This window comes from Podarcis pityusensis (genome assembly GCF_964106645.2).
Source record: "Podarcis pityusensis genome assembly, chromosome: 1".
In the NCBI taxonomy this organism is placed as follows: Eukaryota; Metazoa; Chordata; class Lepidosauria; order Squamata; family Lacertidae; genus Podarcis; species Podarcis pityusensis.
Window position 1 is genome coordinate 79,918,400 of NC_138028.1, and position 22,877 is coordinate 79,941,276.

Below are 22,877 nucleotides of genomic sequence, written 5' to 3' on the forward strand. Positions count from 1 at the left end.
TCTGGTAATATTGCTGCCATTTACAGTCTTTGTGTTATGTCGCAGTTTGATTGTGTTGAAAAAGAAAAAGATTTGTCAGTGGAGCAACACAATTCAACATCTTTATCAACGACTTGGATGATGGACTCAAGGGCATCCTGATCAAATTTGCAGATGACACCAAATTGGGAGGGGTGGCTAACACCCCAGAGGACAGGATCACACTTCAAAACGACCTTGACAGATTAGAGAACTGGGCCAAAACAAACAAGATGAATTTTAACAGGGAGAAATGTAAAGTATTGCACTTGGGCAAAAAAAATGAGAGGCACAAATACAAGATGGGGGACACCTGGCTTGAGAGCAGTACATGTGAAAAGGATCTAGGAGTCTTGGTTGACCACAAACTTGACATGAGCCAACAGTGTGACGCGGCAGCTAAAAAAGCCAATGCAATTCTGGGCTGCATCAATAGGAGTATAGCATCTAGATCAAGGGAAGTAATAGTGCCACTGTATTCTGCTCTGGTCAGACCTCACCTGGAGTACTGTGTCCAGTTCTGGGCACCACAGTTCAAGAAGGACATTGACAAACTGGAACGTGTCCAGAGGAGGGCAACCAAAATGGTCAAAGGCCTGGAAACGATGCCTTATGAGGAACGGCTAAGAGAGCTGGGCATGTTTAGCCTGGAGAAGAGGAGGTTAAGGGGTGATATGATAGCCATGTTCAAATATATAAAAGGATGTCACATAGAGGCGGGAGAAAGGTTGTTTTCTGCTGCTCCAGAGAAGCGGACACGGAGCAATGGATCCAAACTACAAGAAAGAAGATTCCACCTAAACATTAGGAAGAACTTCCTGACAGTAAGAGCTGTTCGACAGTGGAATTTGCTGCCAAGGAGTGTGGTGGAGTCTCCTTCTTTGGAGGTCTTTAAGCAGAGGCTTGACAACCATATGTCAGGAGTGCTCTGATGGTGTTTCCTGCTTGGCAGGGGGTTGGACTCGATGGCCCTTGTGGTCTCTTCCAACTCTATGATTCTATGATTCTATGATTCTACAATCAAACTGCGACATAACACAAACTCTCACTTCTTACTTCTTACTTCTAGTGTTACTGTTCTGAATTATCTGTCCCCTTTGTATTTGCTGCCAACTTGCTTTGGGATCTCTTGTTATGATCAGGTTTAGTTTCTTCACTCTTCTTCCAGGGGTGGCCAGTCCCATTTTGCCACCTGACATGAATGGGAAGGTGACTCCCCTGCCTTGCTTACCAGTCACACAGTGGCTTCCAGAAAAATCTCACCAGAAGTCATCACCATCACGCAACCCTGGCGCTGGTGGCGGGAAGAGTGCCACCCTGAAGGATTCCACAGCTCAAAGCAGCTGCTTCAGTCCAGGCTAGTTCATGAGCAGGTTCTGTCTTCCTCCCTCTTTCAGCTAGGCCTCAGATTTCTTGTTCCAAGACTGATCTGCATCCATTTTCTTCTGTCTTTCCACAAGCTGAAATGCTATCACTGTTAATATTTAGCATTTCACTCTTCAAACTTTGAAACATTTCCCCCCAGCCATTACTTCTTAACAGTTACCTACTTCTTCTCTTCCTTTTTAATACTGATGTGTTTGTATATCAAGGAAAATGAATAAATGATCAACTTCTTGTAACAAGTTGTTTGAGTTGATGGTGCTGCTCCAGAACATGTACATAGTCTTGTCCCTTACTTTCTTCTTCCTGGAGATGACTTTGGATTGTAGGATTTTTTTAAAACAACAACACCATATATATTTTTAAAACCTATTTAATATACTAGGTGGCATATATTGTTGAGAATGACAATTGCAACAAAACCTCCAAGCCATGCCCAACTCTTCAGCCAAAAACAGGGTTCAGTTCTGCATATGCAGAGACAATACTGCTCAGTTTGGATTTGGCAATGGGGAGGTGTGTGGGGTGTGTGTTTGCTTAATTAAACCCCTTCCTAGCCAGATGTGAGCAGGTCTTGCTGTTGTTTGGATTTCAGATCACAGACTTTACTCAAGTGAAACAATGGGAAATGCATTCATCCTTTTTTCATCAAGCTGCCTAAGCTTTGGACTTACAACACAAGGGTGAAAAACAAGGGAGATGAAATCACCCAAATGGGACTACAGGAGAAGTCTTCTCTTTGGCCTTCTGAGTGCAGTAGCAGAGCTGTGTGAAGACTTGATACCAAAAGAGCAAAGATGTAGCGCTGCTGCAGGACAGGAATGAGGTGTGACAGATGCAGTAGTGCTGTGGAACACTTTTTAAAACCAACCAACCAACCAACAAATAAATAAATAATCCTGTCTGTGTCACCCCTTTCATATCTTATTATGTCCCATTATCTATCAGGTAACGGAAAGAGAATCAAATCCATCTCTTTTGCCATGTGTGTGAGAGCACTGTGTGTAACCAGGGTAACCAGGGTGTGTAAACCAAGAACACCAAGCTCTGCTCACCACAACTGTGGTTCAATTGGAGGAGAAGGAAGAGGAGGAAAGGAGAAAAAAAAATCTCAAAATTTCCCTTGGGAACTCCAGGACATACACCAGGCAGGCTCTTGCTTTCCAAGCTGGCCGAGCTCCAATCAGCTGCTTCAAGGAACTGTGTGTGGCAAATGTGCCCAAACTATTCTTGCCACCACCACCAGTCCCCGCCCTTCCCTCCCACTTCCTTTCATCGGCTCCCTAATTAGATTACAGCACTGAATTGTTCCCAGCTAATCATCTGCAAGGGAATCTGAAGTATATTCACACCCCACACTGAGTGCTTTTAAATGGTAGCCCCACAGGGGTGCCAGAAATCTTGCAAGCCCTATTCATGTCTTATTCATGAGCCAACCACAACCCTTGCAGGCAACAGTCTATGACAGCGGTTACAGGGAAACCTTGGGTTCTCCCCATCTTGATTGTTTAGATGAGTAACAGGGAACCTGTGGTCCTCCAGATGTTACTGGACTGCTATTGGGAGTATTTTCTTATGGCAAATCCACTGCACCATATACGGGTGCTTATCCTGACTATTTCAAAGAGATCAGTGAGGAAAATAGTTCAGTTCAATGCCTTTTAAAGCTGAAATGGGGAAACTACCTGCAGATTCACCATGCGTCTCCCACAGAGGTACAAGAGACAAGAGATCCCTGGTTTTATTTATTTATGTCTGGTTAAGAAGACACATTTCCCATCATGCACTGGACCCTAACACTGGGCAGGCTTCAACTAACTGGTCCTGTTAGCAGAAGCCCATGCAAGGATTCTGCTAACGCAATGTTGCTTCCCTCCCATCTTCTCCTGTGCCCCTGGAATTGGCCTGTGGGGGGGGGGAATCCCTAGAACAGCACATGGGGGGGGGAGGGAAGGGGAGATTGTTGTATCAGTGCAATCAAAGTGCTTGCACTGATGGAGTGATCCTCTTATCGCTATACTGAATTTCTCCCACTAAGCAGTACTATCACACTGATCGGTATTGACAGAGATCACATTGACTAGTTCTGCTGAGGGGCAGGCATGGCACTTAAGCTGAAAAAACCTGCCAATGTGCCCAGTATTGAGGCTTGGTTTGGGCCCCTCTGTTCTCAGAGCAGGTGTTTGTCCATTCATATTCCTCCCACCCACCCCTTTTTTTTTGCATTTGGACAGCTTCCCTCATTTCTTTCTTCCAGCAGCTGGGGGAAGCAATAAGCATTCAGCACACATCTCCACTATTATTCCAGATCTCTTCATGTCCTGACCCTAGCAAGAAAACTCTGCATGCCCTGCTCTTCACATTTGTCCTTCTGCCAATCTGAGGGCATGGCACACAGGATACATCACAGAGAAACAAGAGGTGATGCCAAAATGTTTGCAAATATATTTATACAGGGCACATGACAACAGCCCTTGGGCCACCACCGGCCAGGGAGCAGTTCATAACCTTGAGCAGCCTTTCCCAGCGGCCTCCTTCAGCACCACCATCGCAAGCTCTGTTCACAACACGGGAGCTGCCTGCTGAATAAAGCCTCTTTCCCGGTGTAGGGCAAAAGGGCCTCTGTCTCTGCAGCCATTCGTTGTGAATGAACAGAACAAGTAAGAGGTATGCAGAGTGGACAAGGGAAAACTGCAGAACGCCATGGAAGTTCCTGCTCAGCAGCGGACTGATAGCACAGGCAAAGAGAGGCCCAGACGAGAGCTGCCAGCCCCATCCAGGGCTGTGTCGAAGAGAGAGAGGCAAAGAAACAGGAAGGGGAAGCTGACAGGCACCAAATCTAGACAGGAAGTACCTTCAGACCAACAAGCCTGGAAATAGGACAAAGAGGAGGAGGAGTGGAAAGGAGCGTTGTTAGGGGAAAAGAAAGATGCAAAGAGATGGGAAATGAGGAGAGAGAGAGAGAGAGAGAGAGAGAAAGGCTCATGGAGAAGCAAGTTTACAGAAACAATTATGCATTTCCCACCTTAGATTGCCCTGCGGGAGAGCTGGCCTTGGGACTGGGAGACCTGGACTCACTTGCTGCCAAGAACTCACTGTGTGGCCTTGAACAAGTCACCATCTCTCAGCTTCCATTTGAGAACTGGAGAAGTATCTACCACACAGGGTTGTTCTAAGTGGCAAGTGCTATATGAAGCAGGAGTAGCTAACCCGTGATTTCTGGTGGCCTGCAAAACCCCAATCATTTGCCTCCACTATTTTCAACTGAGTGTTTTTGGGCAGCAGGTGGCACTATTGTGCCCCACCATTGGGAGAGGTCTCTGCTGATCTGATATGCAGGGATGGGAGGCGTCACGTCTTTTTACCTTTAGAAGAGGACCCCTTCTCCGTCCAGTACTGCACCATTCTTACAAAGTTATTGCCATTGTTGGAAGGCTTTAGAGAGGAAAAGAAACAGGAAGAAGCATTCCTTCCAGTTTCCTGTCTAAGGACCTTCTACCAATAGTGCCATACCACAGAAAGAAGGGGCTTTGTTCCTCCTCCCAAGGGCAGAAGATTATCCCAGGGCGGGCACTGCCCTAGAGAGCATAAACACTGCTGAGTGTGTCTATGTGTGTAAACTGATTGTCCTACCCTTTGCGCTGCATGAATGTATGCATGTGTGTGAAATGGGCTTGGTGGGCATGCAGATTTTGAGGGAGTGGGAAAGCGCTCAAAGGGGCCCTTGAGCCACAGAAGGTTAGCCACCCTGATATAAAGGATAAAGAAGAGAAGAATGGTGGTTTCTGACTTGGCTGTTCCATGCCCTTCAATACTCTCTGGATGTCTTGTTTCTGCACCATGGTAGTGAATGAGACACAAAATATAGCTAGACCAGTTTCCACTGGCGTTAACTGTACCAAGCTTTTGACAAAGTGCCCTGTGTAGTAAGGCAACCCTGCATGCTTCACCAGCAGAACATAAGCTTCTCTTCTTTTTATATCTCTCCAACAATGAAGCATATACAAGATGTTGAGATCTAAGTAACATATGCTCACTTGCTAAAATGGAAAAAAAACACCACTTTCTAAAAACATGCACAATTTCATAAGATACACTTGCAATTGTATAAAAATATTAGTAACACCTCTTTGTTTAACTATATTATCATACCTACTAGATATGGTTCAATATTCTGTTTCCAGCATGGGTGAGCCAGCTGCTTCTGGGAGCAAACTGGCAAATAGGCCTCCCCAGAAGCTGGTATACTATTTGTGAACATGGAATTTCATAGCTAAAAACCATTGAGAGATGGTCAAATTTTTTTTAAAAAAAGTGATCTAAGCTAGTGGCCACCATTCCATCTTGTGGCTGTGAGTTCCGTATGTGAGTTGTGTGTGATCTATGGCTTCAGCAGTATACCGTGGATGGCTCTGGAGAGGGCATTCTCACATCACATTTAAGATCAGATGCTGGGGGATAGGGGCAAGTGTTTGCTAGCATTACATCTCACATGCTCACAGCCCAGAGTGGCTGGGGGAACCCAGTCAGATGGATCACACACACACACACACACACACACACACACACACGTCTACAATAAAATATGGACATGGTGTAGGCATATGTAGGTTGTGTACACACTATACCTTTTAAGCACATTCAAAGTACCTTCACGTGTGTGCGCAGCCTTAGCTGCCTAGAATGAGCAAAAGGACAGGGTAGCAACACCTACCGGATTGGCTTGGAAACTTGTGAGCTGAATTTTGTGAACTCTCCTGGGGCAGTCCACTCAGAGCCCAGCTAAAGAAGAAAAGGAGAAAGAATGTGAATATGAGGCCAAATTCAATCTTTGATCAAAGGCCAAAACCAATACCAAAAAACTAGAAGAAAATTAGGAATGGCACTGGCTGAAGTTGATTAGAACATCACAATCCACATGGTTTTTGAGTACATTTCAGGGGAATAGCTTGAAGCTGATTCACAGCAACCATGCCTAATTTCCTAAGCAAATAAATGGGAAAAGTCCTTCATATAATGCTGTCATAATTCAACTGGTAGACTTTTCTTCCTGTCACTGTGTGATTTTATTTCCAATCTTCTAGTTTGTGTCTAATCTGTTCTGTTTTATATCTAGTGCTACAAAGCGCTTATAAAAATCAAATCACTAAGGTTTTCCTAAACAATTAATATCAGCCACACAAAACCTGAGCCACTAGATCAAATGAGAATCCCTTCCATCAGGTCACCTCTGAGTTAATTGATATAAGGAAAAACAAGCTTTGTCTCACAGTGTGGTCTGCATGACTAGACAGCTCTTTAATGGGTAGGTTAAAAGGCGTTGCCACAGTCCTGCAGGGCTTGTACCTTTCTATTGCAAATGTACAAGATTCAGCACTGGCCTTTAAGCTTTCATTAAAAATGCACGAAAGGGAGTGAGCTACAGCTGTCCTGGGACCTGCAGCATTGAATTTCTTGACTGTGCATGCTGAAGATTTAATTTTGTTTACTTTTATTTGTTAGCAGAACAATCAAATGGTGAAACAAATTTCCAATCTTTGCTTGGCAACAGCTTTACCCACCAGTGGCTTGAGAGACTCACTGCAGACTATAGATCTATTTGGAATAGCCTGACAGTGCCAAACCTTTCAGAAATACTGAGGCAGCCTTTGAAGTATATTGGGATGGGCACTGCTAAAACGTTCGGAGAAAAAGGGAACAGTTGTGAAACTGGTAGAATTTCAAATGGAAGGTTAGACACTCATCATCTTGAAGACAAAACAAATAAAATCTTTTGGCTGGTTTGATTTCTGATACTGTGCTATTTTTAATTTTATTGCATTGGATAATTTGGATTTTTTCTTTTCTTTGATGTGGTATGTAACACGACTATATTCTGTGCTGCATCATAATTTCTATGGGGGAGTGTTTCTTTTGTTGCATATGTGTTGTTTGACTTATATGAAGAAAAGCATTTTTTAAGGGGGAAGGGGAAACTGGCAATAGCAGTGGGGCAGTGATGAAAGTAAGGAGTTGTATGGGTGAGGTGACAGATCAGGGCAGCAGGCCCGTGCCTTCAAATGTGTGAGAGTGTGTGTGAGAGAGAGGGGACGGGGAGAGATTTAAACTCCCAAAGGGGCACATAGGAGTGGAGGGTACTGGTTCCTTCCCACCTCACTTCATTCTTACAGTTCATCTGACAGGATTTTCTCCTCCCTGCCCCCATGCTGATGCTGAAAATGAACTTGGCTAGAATATAAACACTAGCTGAAAAGAGGGGAAAGTGGCAGTTGTGAGAACAGCATTTAACACAGATACCCACTTTGAGACTTAATTAGCATTCCACCCCTAGGCTTTAGAGCAGACATAGGTCTGCAACTGTCATGCATTACCGTATTTTTCGTCCCATAGGACGCTCCGTCCCATAGGACGCACCTACTTTTTTGGGGGGGGAAATAAAGGAAAAATTTTTTTCCTTTATTTCCCCCCCCCCCAAAACCAGGTCGGGGAACAGTGGGATGGCGGCGCTGCGCCTCCCCGCTGTCCCCCGAGCTTGTGGGGCTGGCCGATGTCTGCCCGGCGCGAGGGGCGCTCTGCTTCAGGGCGCCCCACGCGCTGGGCGGCAGGCTGCGGACACCTGCACGAAGCACGGGCGTCCTCCGGAGGGCACCCCGTGCTCCGCGCTACAGGCTGCCGCCCGCAAGCCTTGCGCTCCCGGGGGGAGATCCCCCCGGTGCGCAAGGCTTGCCGACACCTGCGCGAAGCACGGGGCGTCCTCAGGAGGGCGCCCCATGCTCCGCGCTGCAGGCTGCCGCCTGCAAGCCTTGCGTGCCCGGGGGAACTCCCCCCCGGGTGCGCAAGGCTTGCGGGTAGCTTCGTGGAGCCTGGAGAGCGAGAGGTGTCGGTGCGCACCGACGCCTCTCGCTCTCCAGGCTTCAGCGAAAGCCTGCATTCGCCCCATAGGACGCACACACATTTCCCCTTCATTTTTGGAGGGGAAAAAGTGCGTCCTATAGGGCGAAAAATACGGCAGGTAAAGGTAAAGGTACCCCTGACTATTAGGTCCAGTCATAGATGACTCTGGGGTTATGTGCTCATCTCGCTCTATAGGCTGAGGGAGCTAGTGTTTGTCCGCAGACAGCTTCCGGGTCATGTGGCCAGCATGACTAAGCCGCTTCTGGCAAACCAGAGCAGCGCACAGAAACACCGTTTACCTTCCTGCCGAAGCAGTACCTATTTATCTACTTGCACTTGACGTGCTTTTGAACTGCTAGGTTGGCAGGAGCTGGGACCGAACAACGGGAGCTCATCCTGTTGCAGGGATTCGAACTGCCGACCTTCCGATCGGCAAGCCCTAGGCTCTGTGGTTTAGATCACAGCGCATTGGTTGGGCCTAAAACCTATAAGTAATGGGGCCACCATTTTCAAGTTGTGTGTGAGAGGTCTTGGGTTCAAAACACAGAAAGGCCTGTTGGAGTGGTGATATACCTTTAAAACATAATATGAAACACAATTATTCCAGTAGTTATTAGCTATAAACCCCTAAAATGATATCCTCCAACACTTCAGTGATGAAAACAATCCTGTTTGTGATGGAGTGAAACTAGGAGCAGAGTCTGGGAAACCAGCAGAATGGACAGATTCATTACTATCAGATTCATTGCTTGCATGACAATGCAGAGACATATACAATATATACAACTGCAACCACCCTAGTCAAAGGTCTAACCCCACTAATCTGAAATCTGCGCTAATTCCTTATCACCTCCTGCATGCTGTTAGCATTGAACACAAGGGCAACTAAGCAAGTGGTGCCCTGAGGCCACAATCATACTTTGCTATCTCTGTCAAAGAAATTGATTTTGCTGAATGGCCTTAGAAATGGGACTCGCCTGAGTATCTGCATCATCTCTGTATCCATGGTCTCTATTTCTCTGGTTATATATGGCACAGGAATGCAGTTTCTCCCTGGGCACAGGAAATCTCAAGCTCCGGAGCAGAACCAGAGGGAAACTCTGACAACATGGGCGAAGAAACACTTGCTGAGTTGCTTTCGAGCATTTTTAAGACATTGCACCGGAGGGAAGACTTAAACAGAAATTTGAAATACTGCCGATCTCTCCACCTGACAATACTTTCATTAGTTCCTAGCTGTGCTTCTTAGCCTGTTTCTTCCCAACATAGCAAAGCTTTCACGGTATGAGCCAAGTTTAATGTTTTAAATCCAAACCATTTTGCCAGCTATCAAACGGCAAAGTGCATTGCTCACCCCTTATATGGCAAAAAGGGCTCCTTATTTCCATAATTTCTCCATTTGCTAACGTGGCTGTGGAACAGGCTCTCTCTGCAGCCACCGTGGAAATAAGAGCTTTACCTTCCCATTCAGAACAAAGCAGAGAAATATCTGCCACATCTGTGCACAGGCTTAACATTGAAATCAGTGTTACTGAGCGAACCAGGTGTAAGGCTCAGGTTGTGAGCCACAGCTGCAGAAAAACATTACTATCGAAACACAACAGCATTTAGAACAGACTCATATACACGCATATTTGTGTTTTGTGTTATAATAGGTCCAGGTTTTAATTATGCAGCCTCCAGATGTAAGAATCACAGCTGAGTTGGCTTGAGGTTTATATGGCTCCCAGTGGCAATACTACTGGCTACATTTACATTTAACTATCCCAGCAAGGGACCAGGGAGATGACGCCAGATGGCATTGCTTGTAAGAAGACAGCAAGAAGCACATCTCTCCATGGAAAGATGCTACAATGCCACTATTGGCCTTCCTATTACAATGTGATAAGCTAAGAGAAAGCGAAAAATGGATCCCACCTTGCCCACAAATGCCACCAGACGGGCATTGGCTGGAGTCTCGTCAGGACTGAGCCAAAATTCAGAGTTGTCATCTGAAGCTACAGAAAACTGGAAGTCCCCTACAAGGCAAAGAAGAAAATTTGAGCTGCAGGGTGGGCTGCAGGAGCAGGTGAGAGCAGGAGGCTTGAGCAATAAGGATTCCATGTGCCGGTGAGCTGGGCATGTTGTGGCTGAGAGAGACAAGCCTTTTCAAGTCAATGTGTCAAATGTCTACTGAATGCTGTGGTTTGGGACTCAAGAGCCCCTGGAATGATACTTGGTCACTGATGGGTGGATGTGGGGAAGGGGGACAGAGAGATGGTAGTTTCTGAACTTCTCTAGTCTGAGATACATTTGGAGGCGTTCTGATGGCATGAAGCCTCTTGACCTAGAAAGGAGCAACGGAGAGCTGGTCCCTCTGCAGTTTCCCATAACTCCCACTGAGAGAGATTAGGAGCAGGGGCAACAATATGCATATGGTTTTCTTTAAGGCAAAGGTATCTCTGAGTGGGAAGAAGGTGAGATCTCAGCAATGAAGCACAGCTTTGCAGACAGAGTTAAGGGTTGCTAATTCAGCTCACCATCTTTGAAGGGATGGATGTACCCAAATATACGGAGGCCGTAATTCTTCCACTTGGGTGACACAGCCAACTTTTTCACTGTTGTGCGGGTCTAAGAGCCAGAAGAAAAGAGGAAGAGAGCGTTTGAATGTAATATTCCACAACACAGGCCTTGAGCAAATGTATGCTATATTCATTTGTTCAATATTTTTCATACCCTTCATCAGTTCTATTGCTCCAAGTGCAAGTTACACCTCAACACACTATCAAACCATACAATAAAAGACTTGGGGTTTTTTTAAATAAAAAAATAATTTTTATTAAAGATTTTCGTGATTTACAAAAGTATGGGCATTGTCTCTCTTTTCAGGTTGTGTTTTTTTAATAGATCAATTACATTTGTTGTGAGACATTAGTGTTGTATGCAGTATAAGGTTAGGGAAGAAGGGAGAGAGAGAGGAAGGTTGGGGTGGTAAAACTTATATTCTTTTACTTAGTGTATGTGTGGTGTTTTGTATCAACATCCCTTGGGTAGGTTCTCTTTCTATTCACTTATTATATTCCTTGGTAGTGAGAGAGGTGGAGGAGGGCCTAGGGAATGGTTGGTTATCTTTAGTGGCTGCAGTGAGATTTGTTTTTCATGTGTGAAGGGGGGTGGGATTGTTGGGTGAAGTTAGCCATATTGATTTGTATGCTGTCAGTGGATTCTTGTTGTTGTCTACAATAAAAGTTTAAATAACTGAAACGTCAGCTAAAATATATCAAACAGCAATACAATAACAAGCTGGTAGACCTATCACTAGTCAGCATTTACTCAGCTCCCTGCAAAAACCTGGCTCAAAAGATATCAAAATATCTTGTGAACATGCTTACACACTGGAAAACAGAGAATAATTTATATTCGCCAAACCTCCTCTTCAAATTCCTCCTCCCACTCAAGTGTCTTTTGGGGAGATTCATTCAGAAATTCCATGTGTAGCATGAGCCCTTAGCAGATGGATCATCACAGAAGTAATGCATTGCCAGTGTCTTGCATGGAAGTAAGTCAGCCTCCTTGATTTTGTCTGTCTTAAAGCTGGAGCAGGCACAAGGATGTGAACATGGGAATGGGATACCATTACCCAGAGGCAGTCAACGTGGCACCCTCCAAATCTTGCTGGGACTCCAATTCCCATCAGCCCCACCCAGCATGGCCCAATGGTCAGGGATGATGGGAGTTGCAGTCCAGCAACATAAGGAGCACACCTCATTGGATAAACCTTACCATACCTGATACTGGCTTGCTGAAATCAAAGGAACTACACTTGTGGATTTCATTAGCACTTAGATCAAGTCAAATGCCCTAGTTACTAGTAGAATGGAAATTTACTGCAACAGTGGCTACAGATATTTACTACACAAAGAGAGTAACAGAAACCCCCCTCCTGGAAGTTATGCTGGAACTGGCCTCTTCGTCTTGCAGAATCACTTGTACTTACATGTGGATAGAGGGGGAAATGCAGGTTCTTCCTTAGGTGCCCAACAGCTCCTCCACACCAGTCTTCAAATACATGCAGGTTTGCTTTCCCTTTGTACTGCAGAAGAACAACATTTAGGCTATACACAAGCTCTCCGAGGCAATTCTGTGTGGGTGGGTGTATGCCTGTGTGCGTGTACGTGTGTGACAGAGAGAGAATATAAACATTACATAGTGCAACACAATCCTGAATGGTGACAGGAGCCCTGAAAGACTATCGCAGTATTGCAATACCTCCTTCTCCTGGTGGTGCCAGGTGTACACCTAAGGCCTGCTGCAGACATGGGTAGGCCAGGTGAGCCTGTGGAATACTGAGGGGGCCTAGCCCCCTCCTTGAAAATTTTAGGGGGGCCCTCAGCCCACCCCCCCGTAGATGGCACCCCTGGGTCCAGGAGTCTTTCCAATCCTACCTGGAGATGCCAGGGATTGAATCTGGGACCTCTTGCATGGGACCTCCTGCTCTGCCACTGACTTTTAGTCCTTTCTCTGCTGACTGCTGCAGGCGCACCAGTGTTCCTCACAGCTAAGATGTATCTTCATCTTTCAACATTTGTGTACCAGAGCTTGGGAACCCTAACAGGTCCATGATGCAAACTTGTCTAAAGGTGTGGATATATCATCCACATGGATGTGTTTACTGCAGTGAACACCAGTGTCATAAGCAATGTGCCGGGAGCAAAAATACTTTAACCTGTCTTAAACAAGAGGAATAGGAAGAATCTACAAAGCCTTTGTGAAAATATAAATTCATCTTTGCTTCACCCCAAAATCATAAACTCTGAGCTCAAGCTACTCGAGTCTCTTCTTCCCTATTTCTAGCTCCCCACCATTTTTAAAAATATAACATGCATATAGCAAAACATAGTGTAGTGGTTCTAGGGGTTGCTCGTGCGTAAGCCGGTGCAAACACCTGGCTGGGTTGCCTGAGTGAACCTTTTCTGTCCGGACAGCCACTCACCCGTGGCTGTCTCAATCGCTGGCAGAATCCGTCAGTGGGCGTTTCTTAAACTTCTTCCAGCAAAGAAGCTCTTTGACGCCTAGTCTCCTCCTACTCTCTCTGCGCGAAAGCCTTCTGCGCAAGGAGGGCGTAGGCAGCGGAGGACCTCTACTCTCCCCGCTGGTCCCCAGCAAGGAGTCATGGGACCGCCTCGCCGCTTCCCCCATCTGCCCCCCCTTCTCCACTGGTGCTACGCTGATTCTCTTCCCCAGAAGATGGGCTGCCTCTCCCAATCCCGGGACGCTCTCTGGAATCCCTCTGGATTTTGCTCTCTCCCTCCGGCACTGATGGCAGTTCCCTGACACATAGCTATCACAAAATTAAAAGTAAAATAATGTGGGCTAACAACACTAACAAAAATGTAATCAAAAATAAAAATAAAACATTTTCAAAAGACATTCTGATACTTGTTATTTACGTTAGCAATAGAGAGGACATTTGACACATAATGAGCAACAGATCTCTATTCTTCAAGCACTGAAATGTAAGACGCAATAGAATCCTGTTATGCAGTTAATGTACTGGCTAGGTTAGCAAATTCCATTACTTTTCTGAGTCATTACTTTCCTTGTGTTTGGCTGTTGCCTTCCAATTTTTGCACAGAGCTGTCCCACTGCAGTTAACACATCCCTTTTTAACATAGCTGGAGGTGATGTATGGTGGATTCTGATACTAATTTACATCACATACCTCAGTAGCAACTTCTATTGCTATCCCACCTACCCCCACCCCACCCTCAAGAAAAACCAGAGGCCCAACTCATGCAGTGTGAGCCCAAGCTCTTCAATTACAGCTACCATTTTGGGCTCAGACTAGACAGCTCAGACAACTGGATGAAGAGTCTCCTATTTGGTAGAGCAGTATATGCAGCATCCACTGAACCAGCTGTTTATTTAGGGCCAGTATGGAGATCTGGCTCAATGCAATGAAGGACATCAAGGTCTCTGCTCCCATTCAAGCATGGGGTGATGGTACCTATTAAACATCCTGTGTTGTGTACATACTTGTGGCATAATCAGCACAATAGAAGCTGATTATGATGCACAATGTGATAATGAAGCACAATGATGGTGCTTAGTCACACTGATCAATGCAGAGGACCTTAACTGAATTAAAAAGATAGGGAGGCGTTTCCTGGGTAGGCACAATTGGGATGAAATTTCAGAAGGTAAAAACTCCTTTTCAGAATTACTTCTCTCCTGTTTCAAACCACTCAGGCACTTAATTCCTCACAGTCAAGGTATCAGCCAGAATTTGGAACAATAACTGCTTCATTCTACAAACAACAGCCACACTCTGAGAGTAGCCATGCCTTGTCCATATCTGTGTCAGGAATACAATACAGGTACTAAAATTTAATTTATGGCCATGTCATATCAAATGCATCAGCTGTGGCTCTTTCAACAATGATTGCTAATTAGTCCATATTCCCTTTCTATGAAAACGCTTTCCTAGATTTAGCTATATCCAGCCCACATAACTGTCCCGGGGATGATGCCCATCTCCCAATGGCCCCCACCCCAAGCTTTTGTATTTAAAACAGCATGCACCACATATTGCCATATCACACTGGCTCATTTTGCATGCAATGCTAAGCCAGAACATGGCTAAGCATACATGTGTGCAGAGTGAAAACCACAGCCACTTCTCTTCAAGTTCTTTGGCTGCTTTGCTACCTGCAGCCAAGCCATGGGCAAACCCAGGCTTGTGGTCTGCCTCTACCCAACAAACCGCAAGTAGTAAGCTAAGGACAAACAGTGGTTACAGCTCATGGTTTGTTTGGAGCGAGACAAACCATGAACCTAGGTCTCTACCTAATGCTAACCCAAACCATGGCTTTGCTCTGTAGCAAAGTGACTGCCATTTTCGCTCTGTGCACCTGCACATGATGCATGCATTTATGGGAGTGCTACAAAGGGCTGTGCCACCTCAGAAGGCTCATGTGTCATGTGTGAAGGAGGCCAATATAAACATGTTGTTGTTGTTTAGTCGGGTCCGACTCTTCGTGACCCCATGGACCAGAGCACGCCAGGCACTCCTGTCTAAGCTGGTTTTAAAGCTCTTTCTTATGGCATCCTCAAAGACTCGTGAGAACCATAGCTTTGTTAGAATGTTGAGAATTCACTGTTAGAGAATATTAGCCCCACCCACCCACATATCTATGATTCCCAGGATTTCTTGGGGGTGGAGATCTGTGGCATTTTAATTGGTTTAAGTTTGTAGTGAAGAGATGCCCCAGTTCTCGCAGGCTGCTCTTCTTTTGCCCATATCTGTCTCTCATTATTTCTTAATTTCTTTCTCATTATTTTTTTTCAGCCCTCTGAGGCTTATTCAAGTGGTTAAGCACAATCATCTAATTAATTGACTTCATACGCTCAATATACTTATTTCCCCCCCCCATTATTACTATTGGCCACCCTTTCAGCAGGGCAAAGCATAACATGGGACTGGTTCACAGAACATGGTAGTGTAATGAATATATAGAAATACACTTGCAGTGCAGCCATTTCTTAATGAAAAGGTTCTCTCTTGGATGCCAGGCTTTCTAGACTGCTCTGAGATGTTCACGGAACATTGGAAGCTGTCTTATACAGAGTCAGAACATTGGTCCATCTAGCTCAGGAGTGTTTACACCAACTGGCAGGTGATCTTCCTGGGTTTCAGACAGTTCCCAGCTCTACCTGGAGATGCTAGGAATGGAACCTAGGACCTTCTGCACTCAAAACAGTTGCTCTTCCATTGAGCTGTGGCCCTTCCTCCAAACACTTTGCTCTGCCTCTGATCAAGCAACATATTCTGTGCACATTCCATGCACATTTGCAATACTCATGTACAAAGTACAATGAAGGAATAATTAGGGGAACACAAGATACAAAGAAGGGTAAAAGGCAGGTTGGGGCCTTTATTCATGAACAGGTCTACTACTGAGTAGCTGTGCCATCCTGCTGCTTGAAACTATAGGCTGGAGCCCTTACAAGTAAAGTGTAATTGTGGGCAAACTAATTTACCTATGGAAATGCAAGTTGGTACACATGTTTGTGTGCATCCAATGGAGGGGTATTATTGGGTTGTTTTTATTTTGATTATCTATTTTGTGGTTTTATATTTTGATTTTGTTCTGTGAACCGCCCTGAGACCTCTGGGTATAGGGCGATATATAAATTCAATAAATATAATAATAAATAATAAATAGTATGTCAGGGGAAGGCTAATGCTAGAAACCTTCTCTGTTTTTACAAACACAAGGAGAATTTAATACAGGGGCATTGTCAAATAAATGATCTCTTGTGTGCCTTCTGAGGTGGCTCAGTCCTTTCTACCAGTAGGACTAGATAGTCACATATGCATGTGTCATTTGATGTTTCAAGCCTGACATGAATAGCAAATGCTGAGATCAGGAATGGCTCCTTGCTGTGTAGACTATGTTTCAAACCATCTAGCACAATTCTGGTGGCACAGATAAGCCACAATTTTGGTATGGGCTACTTCACAGCACCATCTGCAGGTATCAGTAACCCAGCAGCAACTGTTTAGGCATCCATTTACAGATATCCACCTGAGAGATACAGAGCAAGGTCATACTCCAGCCTCTTAAGGAGGGACCATGTGAGCCAAAACTCTTCAGTTCCTGTAACAGGCCTATAGTTCTACCATTTTAAAATTGTAGGTTTCTATCCTACCCCATAATAACCTTCCATGGCAATTCACAACAATAAAGCATACATAATCCCACAACAACTAAAACATTTAAATTTCTAACTTATGGAACAATATAATCAAGTCATCTTAAATGAATCAGTTTCCTCAGGTATGTGCCTGGTGAAGTACAAAGGTCTTGATCAGCCTTCCCCAACCTGGTGCCCTCCGGATGTTGTTAAGACTACAACTCCCATCAGCCCAAGCCAGCACGTCCAATGGTCAAGAATGTAGTCCAACAGCATCTGGAGGGCACCTGGTTGGGGAAGCCTGGGCTTGAACTAAAAAAAATCATAGCATTACTTATAGTCTGTAAATGAAGAAGTTCCAGAGGTTTGGTGTCAACTCGGAGAAAGCCCTGTTTCTTGTAGAAATCAAAGGTAACAAAGTGTTTTCTCTCTAGATGACTGTGGTGAACGTGGAACATCATACGGGATAGGAGTTTCTCGGGTATTCTAAGCCCAGTCAGTATACAGAGCTAGCTATGGCCGGAGAGCCCTTTTCCAACCTTGCTCTATTCTCCTGGCAAAGAAATTCTGCGGCAACCACAAACTTTCCCTATACAGCATGGGACTGCTAACACTGGACTCCAAAAATTCTGGCATCTCATGCAGTGTCAACACCAGAGAGGTACGGGGGGGGGGGGGGCTACAGTAAACAGTTCATCATTATGAGGATAAGATGCAAACTTCCCTATAGTAACTTCTGAGCCTACAGCTTTCTGAGATGCTAACAAGGGCCCGCTCCTCTTCTAATAGCAATACTCTCTTAATCTTCCTCTCCATAATCACAACAGAGTCCTCATTCAAACAGTGATTAATGACCACCCCCGCTTCCTAGATTCAAGTCTGTGGATCAAAATCTGGCACATCTCAGCTGCTGCTCCCTCTGGGCATTGTTGTGCGCTTCAAATGGAGGGCTGGATCATCAGCTGGTGCAGATGTGCCACTTTAGTGAAGTCAATGGTGCTTAACTAATCCACAGGAGCTGAAGAAAACAGAAGCTGCTGGGAAGGATATCATGAGAGGGGGAGGGATTTCCCTTCCAATGGGGCAGCTGAAGAAGGCACCATGCAGCCCCCCAACTGGTATGCATTGCACCACCAGTCTGTAGTAAATGATCTTCCCCACAGCCATCAGGGAACCTTCTTTGGAAAGAGAGGCTAAATGTTTTAGGATTGACTACTCAATAGGTGTCATGTACATCAGGGTTGCTATTTTGCACAAAGCTACTGAGGATGCTGACCAGCCTCCCGTGAAACCTCGCAGATAATGAGACCTAACCACTTGACAAATCAACGAACAAAGCCCATTATGTGCCACAGCATGTCCCAGACTTCTTTTGCCTGGCTGCTGATGGTGCTTACTGATCTGTGGGATTTGCTCATTTGCGATGCAACTCCCAGGTCTGGCTCTGTGATCAAACTGCATCCTCCTCCCATAAGCATCACTCAGCACCTACCCTCTCGGGCATCTCAGTGCATCCCACTAACAACAGCTTCCCTGCCACAGTTCTTTGGGACCTTCCTGATGCTTTTCATGGTGGCAGGCAGAATGATGGCTGAATAATGCATGAGTGCATTAAGCAGGCAGATGCCCACGCGCAGGTGTCAGTCAATCCAGGCTGGGCTTTACCCTGAACTGACAAAAGTAAAAGAGTGCTGGGAAATCAGTGTGAAATGGGCTGGACCAAATGTGATGGAGCAGGATGGAGTGAATGCACACTGGCCTCTGATCTGCCTTGGATGCCTGGTCTAATTATGTGTGTCTGTAATTTTCTCTGCATCAATATCTAAAAACTGCGTTCAGTTTTTATTAGTGTGCAGTTCAAGAAGGGTTCAAATACTGTAAGAGAGGAATTGCTGGCTGGTATCTCAAGCTTTATTATTAGGTTTCATAAAATCATATGGCACAAGTAGACCTTATGGGTCATCTACTCACATCTCCTGGCCTGAGACAGATGGCCTCTGCTTAAAGCATCCTTTGTAGGTGCACTATTTTGGAGGACAAAGTAGGAGTGAAGCGAAAGGCCACAATCCATTGTGAAACTATTCCTTGAAGCATCACTGAAATGAACAGGAACTGGGCAAGAGGGTCAGTACTGCTCTTACACAGTTATTCATTTCACTGGGACTTAATTAAGGTTATTAATCAGAATTGTGCCCAATGATTTCACCTTTGCACACAGCTGGTAACTGCACAATTAGTATCATTTTCCAAACGTCCCCTGTGCAAACCACCCCGCCCCTCCAGATTACCTCCCTTCCTTGAAAATGTGCTTTGTTCAGCTTACCTGCTCGCTCCAGGGCAGAACATGTCTGGTTACGTTTGGCTTTGGGGGTCTTCCAGCTCTGTCAAGGCCATGTCTTTTTGAAAACCAACCATCAACCCCTTGCTCTTCAGTCTGTAAGAAGGGAGGAGGAGGAGGAGGAGGAGGAGGAGGAGGAGGAGGAGGAGGAGAAGCAACAACAACAGCAAATTCAGCACCAAGTGGGATGAATCCCATAAAGGGCCAAGGCGAGAGAACAAAATGGAAAGTACTAATGTCATTTCTATTATTAGCTATTGCCAGCGCAACATGCTCTCTGCTTGACAGGATCAATTATCTGCAGCACTAAATTGTTTGGCTTCATGGAAGTCACCTCAGCACCCGGTGTAGGAGTTCATGCATTAATGTCATACGGAAATCATTATTCTCCTCCAAAGTAGAATCTTGCAATTAATTGAAATTACCTCAGTCCACAGTGTAGGGACAGGGAAGTTGCAGGGGTGGGGGGTATTATATCCAGAAACAAAGAGGAGGAGGCAAAAATCATTTTGAGCACCTTTACCATAAGAACATATAGGAAGAACCCTGTTGGCTCAGGAGAATGGCCCATCTAGTCCAGCAACCTGATCTCAGAGGTCAACCAAGCTGCCTGTTGGGAAGCACCCAAGCAGGACCTGCGTGCAATAGCACTCTGCCCACCTATAATTCCTAGCAAGTGGTATTTAAAAGGCATACTGCCTCTAACAGCAGAGGAGGAGCATAGCCATTGTGGCTAGTAGCCCACCCAGGTTAGTAGTACCTCATGTGCATTTGGTTAGAACCCTATCAGGACCTCCCACAGATTCTGCATCAAAGGAATTTCTTGGGAGGATGAGTGAGATATAACAAATGGAATCGCACACTAGTCAAAGGATAAGTAGTATTTGCAGTTTCTTTTTTATGCCTATGACATGAAACTGACCTCACCTCCCCACTCCAAATTCAACAGCCCTGTTTAGGGAAGTTTTTAATGTTTGATGTTTTATTGTATTTTTAATATTTTGTTGGAAGCCGCCCAGAGTGGTTGGGGAAACCCAGCCAGATGTGCGGGGTATATTATTATTATTATTATTATTATTATTACTACTACTACTACTACATGGAGAGGCAAGGTATGTTTAGAGTCAACACAGGTATTTCCATAAAATCAATGGGACTTGCTTTTGAATAAACATGCAAAACCTTGTGTTTTGAATGAACATGCAAAATCTGTGATCCTAAGTTTAATTATTTGGAAGTAAATGTCTCCTTGAAACAATGGAACTTACTTCCAAATGTTTATAGTTGGGTTTTAAAGCTATTTCTTATGCAGTTCTTACATTTCCAGTGAGTAGACTATTGCTGGCTAGGATATACCCTTGATTAACCGCCCCCCCCCCCCCGGATATCTTCCGCTTTACTGAGTGCATGTAATAACACTCCCAAGTGGTGTGTTACAAGCAGGATGGTGTTAACTGACTGGCGCTGCTTCCTATCTTGCAAAACTGTCTCCACTTTCTCACCAGGACACAGCTCATACCTGATCCTATCTCACAAAGAATCTAAAATCTAGTTTCTGAACTTCAGGGACAAACAGAGCGGAGGTGCTTCAAAATGTGAAGAGATCCCAGGGTAGCTTCAGGACAAGAGCAAAGAGAATATAACACGGCAGAATGTGACTCACCGTGGAAAATGAACAATATCCATTCTGAAGACAAGAGACAACATATAGGTGCACACATGTAGCACTGATACATATAAGACACCATTGGGGGGGAAAATCAGGAAAAAAGACTTGGAGAATGTATGTGGAAAGTGTGCAAGAGAAGAGGAGATATTATGGGGTGCCCTCTGACTCTTTGGGGCCTATTTGCATGCGGAGGTAGGCAGGAAATGACTCAGGCCTGCCCCAATCAGGTTGTGCCATCCAGTCCTCATTATACAGAGACGAATTACTCAGCCGATTAGGGTACTCAAAGGAGGAAACAAAAGCCTTAGCCTGTGATAAATGACTCCTTGTCAAACTCCTAGTCTGGCAGAATTAATTCTCAGCCAGCTGCAACTAGTGAAGAGTAGAGGAAGCATAAACCACCTCTCAGGCTTGAGATCAGCAGGGTATCTCTCACCTCTTCCCCAGACCCTCCCTGTGGGCAGCCCACACCAGCTTAAGAATGGAAGCACATTAATACTTATCTGTATTCCGGGCACTTTACAACTGGCTCTGACTAGCCAGCCATTCATCTCCATCCCAAACATGAGAATGGTCCCTAAATTACTAAAAAAATCTGGGTGTGGGTGTACATAGAGATGTTCGGCTTATCATGCAGTCAGAGGCTAAAGGTAGCAGGATATCCATATGAACAGAACCGCAGCAAAGAAAGTTTTGACATAGCCAGCACATAGATTTGCAGATTTAGCTGCAAAACGGGCTGCTCTATTACCACCGCCACCTGCCTCTATAGCCGCATCTCTTTTTCCTACAGCAGTTGATGTAGAGCAAATAAAACCCATTTACACAGAGGCAGAAGCAAAATGGGCCCTACAAGAAGGGGGGTACAGAATGCCACCACAGGATGGATGGTTTATCCTACCAGACCAGCGAGTATTTGTCCCAGAAGCCTTAGGCAGGGACATAGTAAAACAATATCATGAGTCCACCCACTATGGGGCCACAGCATTGCGGGAAAGCCTGAATAGACAATTTTACATAACTAGGATATCCCAGCTGGCCGAAGCAATATCACGTGCATGCCTTCTGTGTGCAAAAAACAACCCCAAGCAAGGCCCAGTACCTCCACCAGGAATACAGCAAACAGGCTTAATGCCAATGGAGAATTTAATAGTGGATTTCACGGAAATGCCCAGGGCAAGAGGGTATAAAGCTCTTTTGGTCTTCACATGCTCTCTCACGGGCTGGCCTGAAATTTATCCCGCTAGAACAGAAAAAGCCCGGGAAGTCGTAAAACGCCTCCTAACAGAAATCATTCCAAGGTTTGGTCTACCAAGATGTATAGGCAGTGACAATGGTCCAGCTTTCGTTGCATCAATAGTGGATGGTGTATGCAAAGCCTTGCAAATACAATGGAAACTACATGCGGCCTATAGACCTCAAAGCTCAGGAAAAACAGAAAGGATGAATCGGACTCTCAAAACACAGTTAGCAAAATTGTGCCAGGAAACTCATTGTAAATGGGTAGACTTGTTGCCTATAGCTTTGTTTAGGATCAGATGTTCACCAACAAAGAGACTGAAACTTTCCCCGTTCGAACTTTTATATGGGAGACCTCCTCCAATTGCCACGGGAATTACAGCGGATTTAACTCAGGTGGGGGGGGCAGATAACAGCAGAGCAAATCCAGGCTCTTTGTCGTATTTCTCTTGATTTAAACAGGTGGTGTCTCGAACGCACTCCCATCAGCTTGGCCGATCCAGTCCATCCTTTCCGCCCGGGAGACCAGGTTTGGGTGCGAGAGTGGAAAAGCGAACCACTGACGGCTCGGTGGAGAGGTCCCTACACAGTTCTGCTGGCCACGCCTACAGCGGTAAAGGTAGCGGAAGTAACCCCGTGGATTCATCATTCTCGTCTGAA

The 22,877-nt window shown here is 45.3% G+C and overlaps 1 protein-coding gene across 5 annotated transcripts in view; it reads right to left on the bottom strand.

Annotated features, from left to right (window-relative positions):
- The window catches only part of B4GALNT4 (beta-1,4-N-acetyl-galactosaminyltransferase 4), a 174,640-nt gene that overhangs the window by 41,184 nt on the left and 110,579 nt on the right, over window positions 1-22,877 (bottom strand). For 4 of the 5 annotated variants that reach the window (XM_081010565.1, XM_081010568.1, XM_081010566.1 and 1 more), the window contains exons 3-7: window positions 19,295-19,405; window positions 12,272-12,367; window positions 10,815-10,905; window positions 10,213-10,313; window positions 6,116-6,183 (exon numbers count right to left, since the gene is read on the bottom strand). In XM_081010565.1, the coding sequence (XP_080866691.1) occupies window positions 6,116-6,183; window positions 10,213-10,313; window positions 10,815-10,905; window positions 12,272-12,367; window positions 19,295-19,405 (467 nt within the window). Of the gene's footprint in view, window positions 1-6,115; window positions 6,184-10,212; window positions 10,314-10,814; window positions 10,906-12,271; window positions 12,368-19,294; window positions 19,406-22,877 lie in introns of those variants that run through there. The other variant, XM_081010569.1, reaches the window with a different exon arrangement.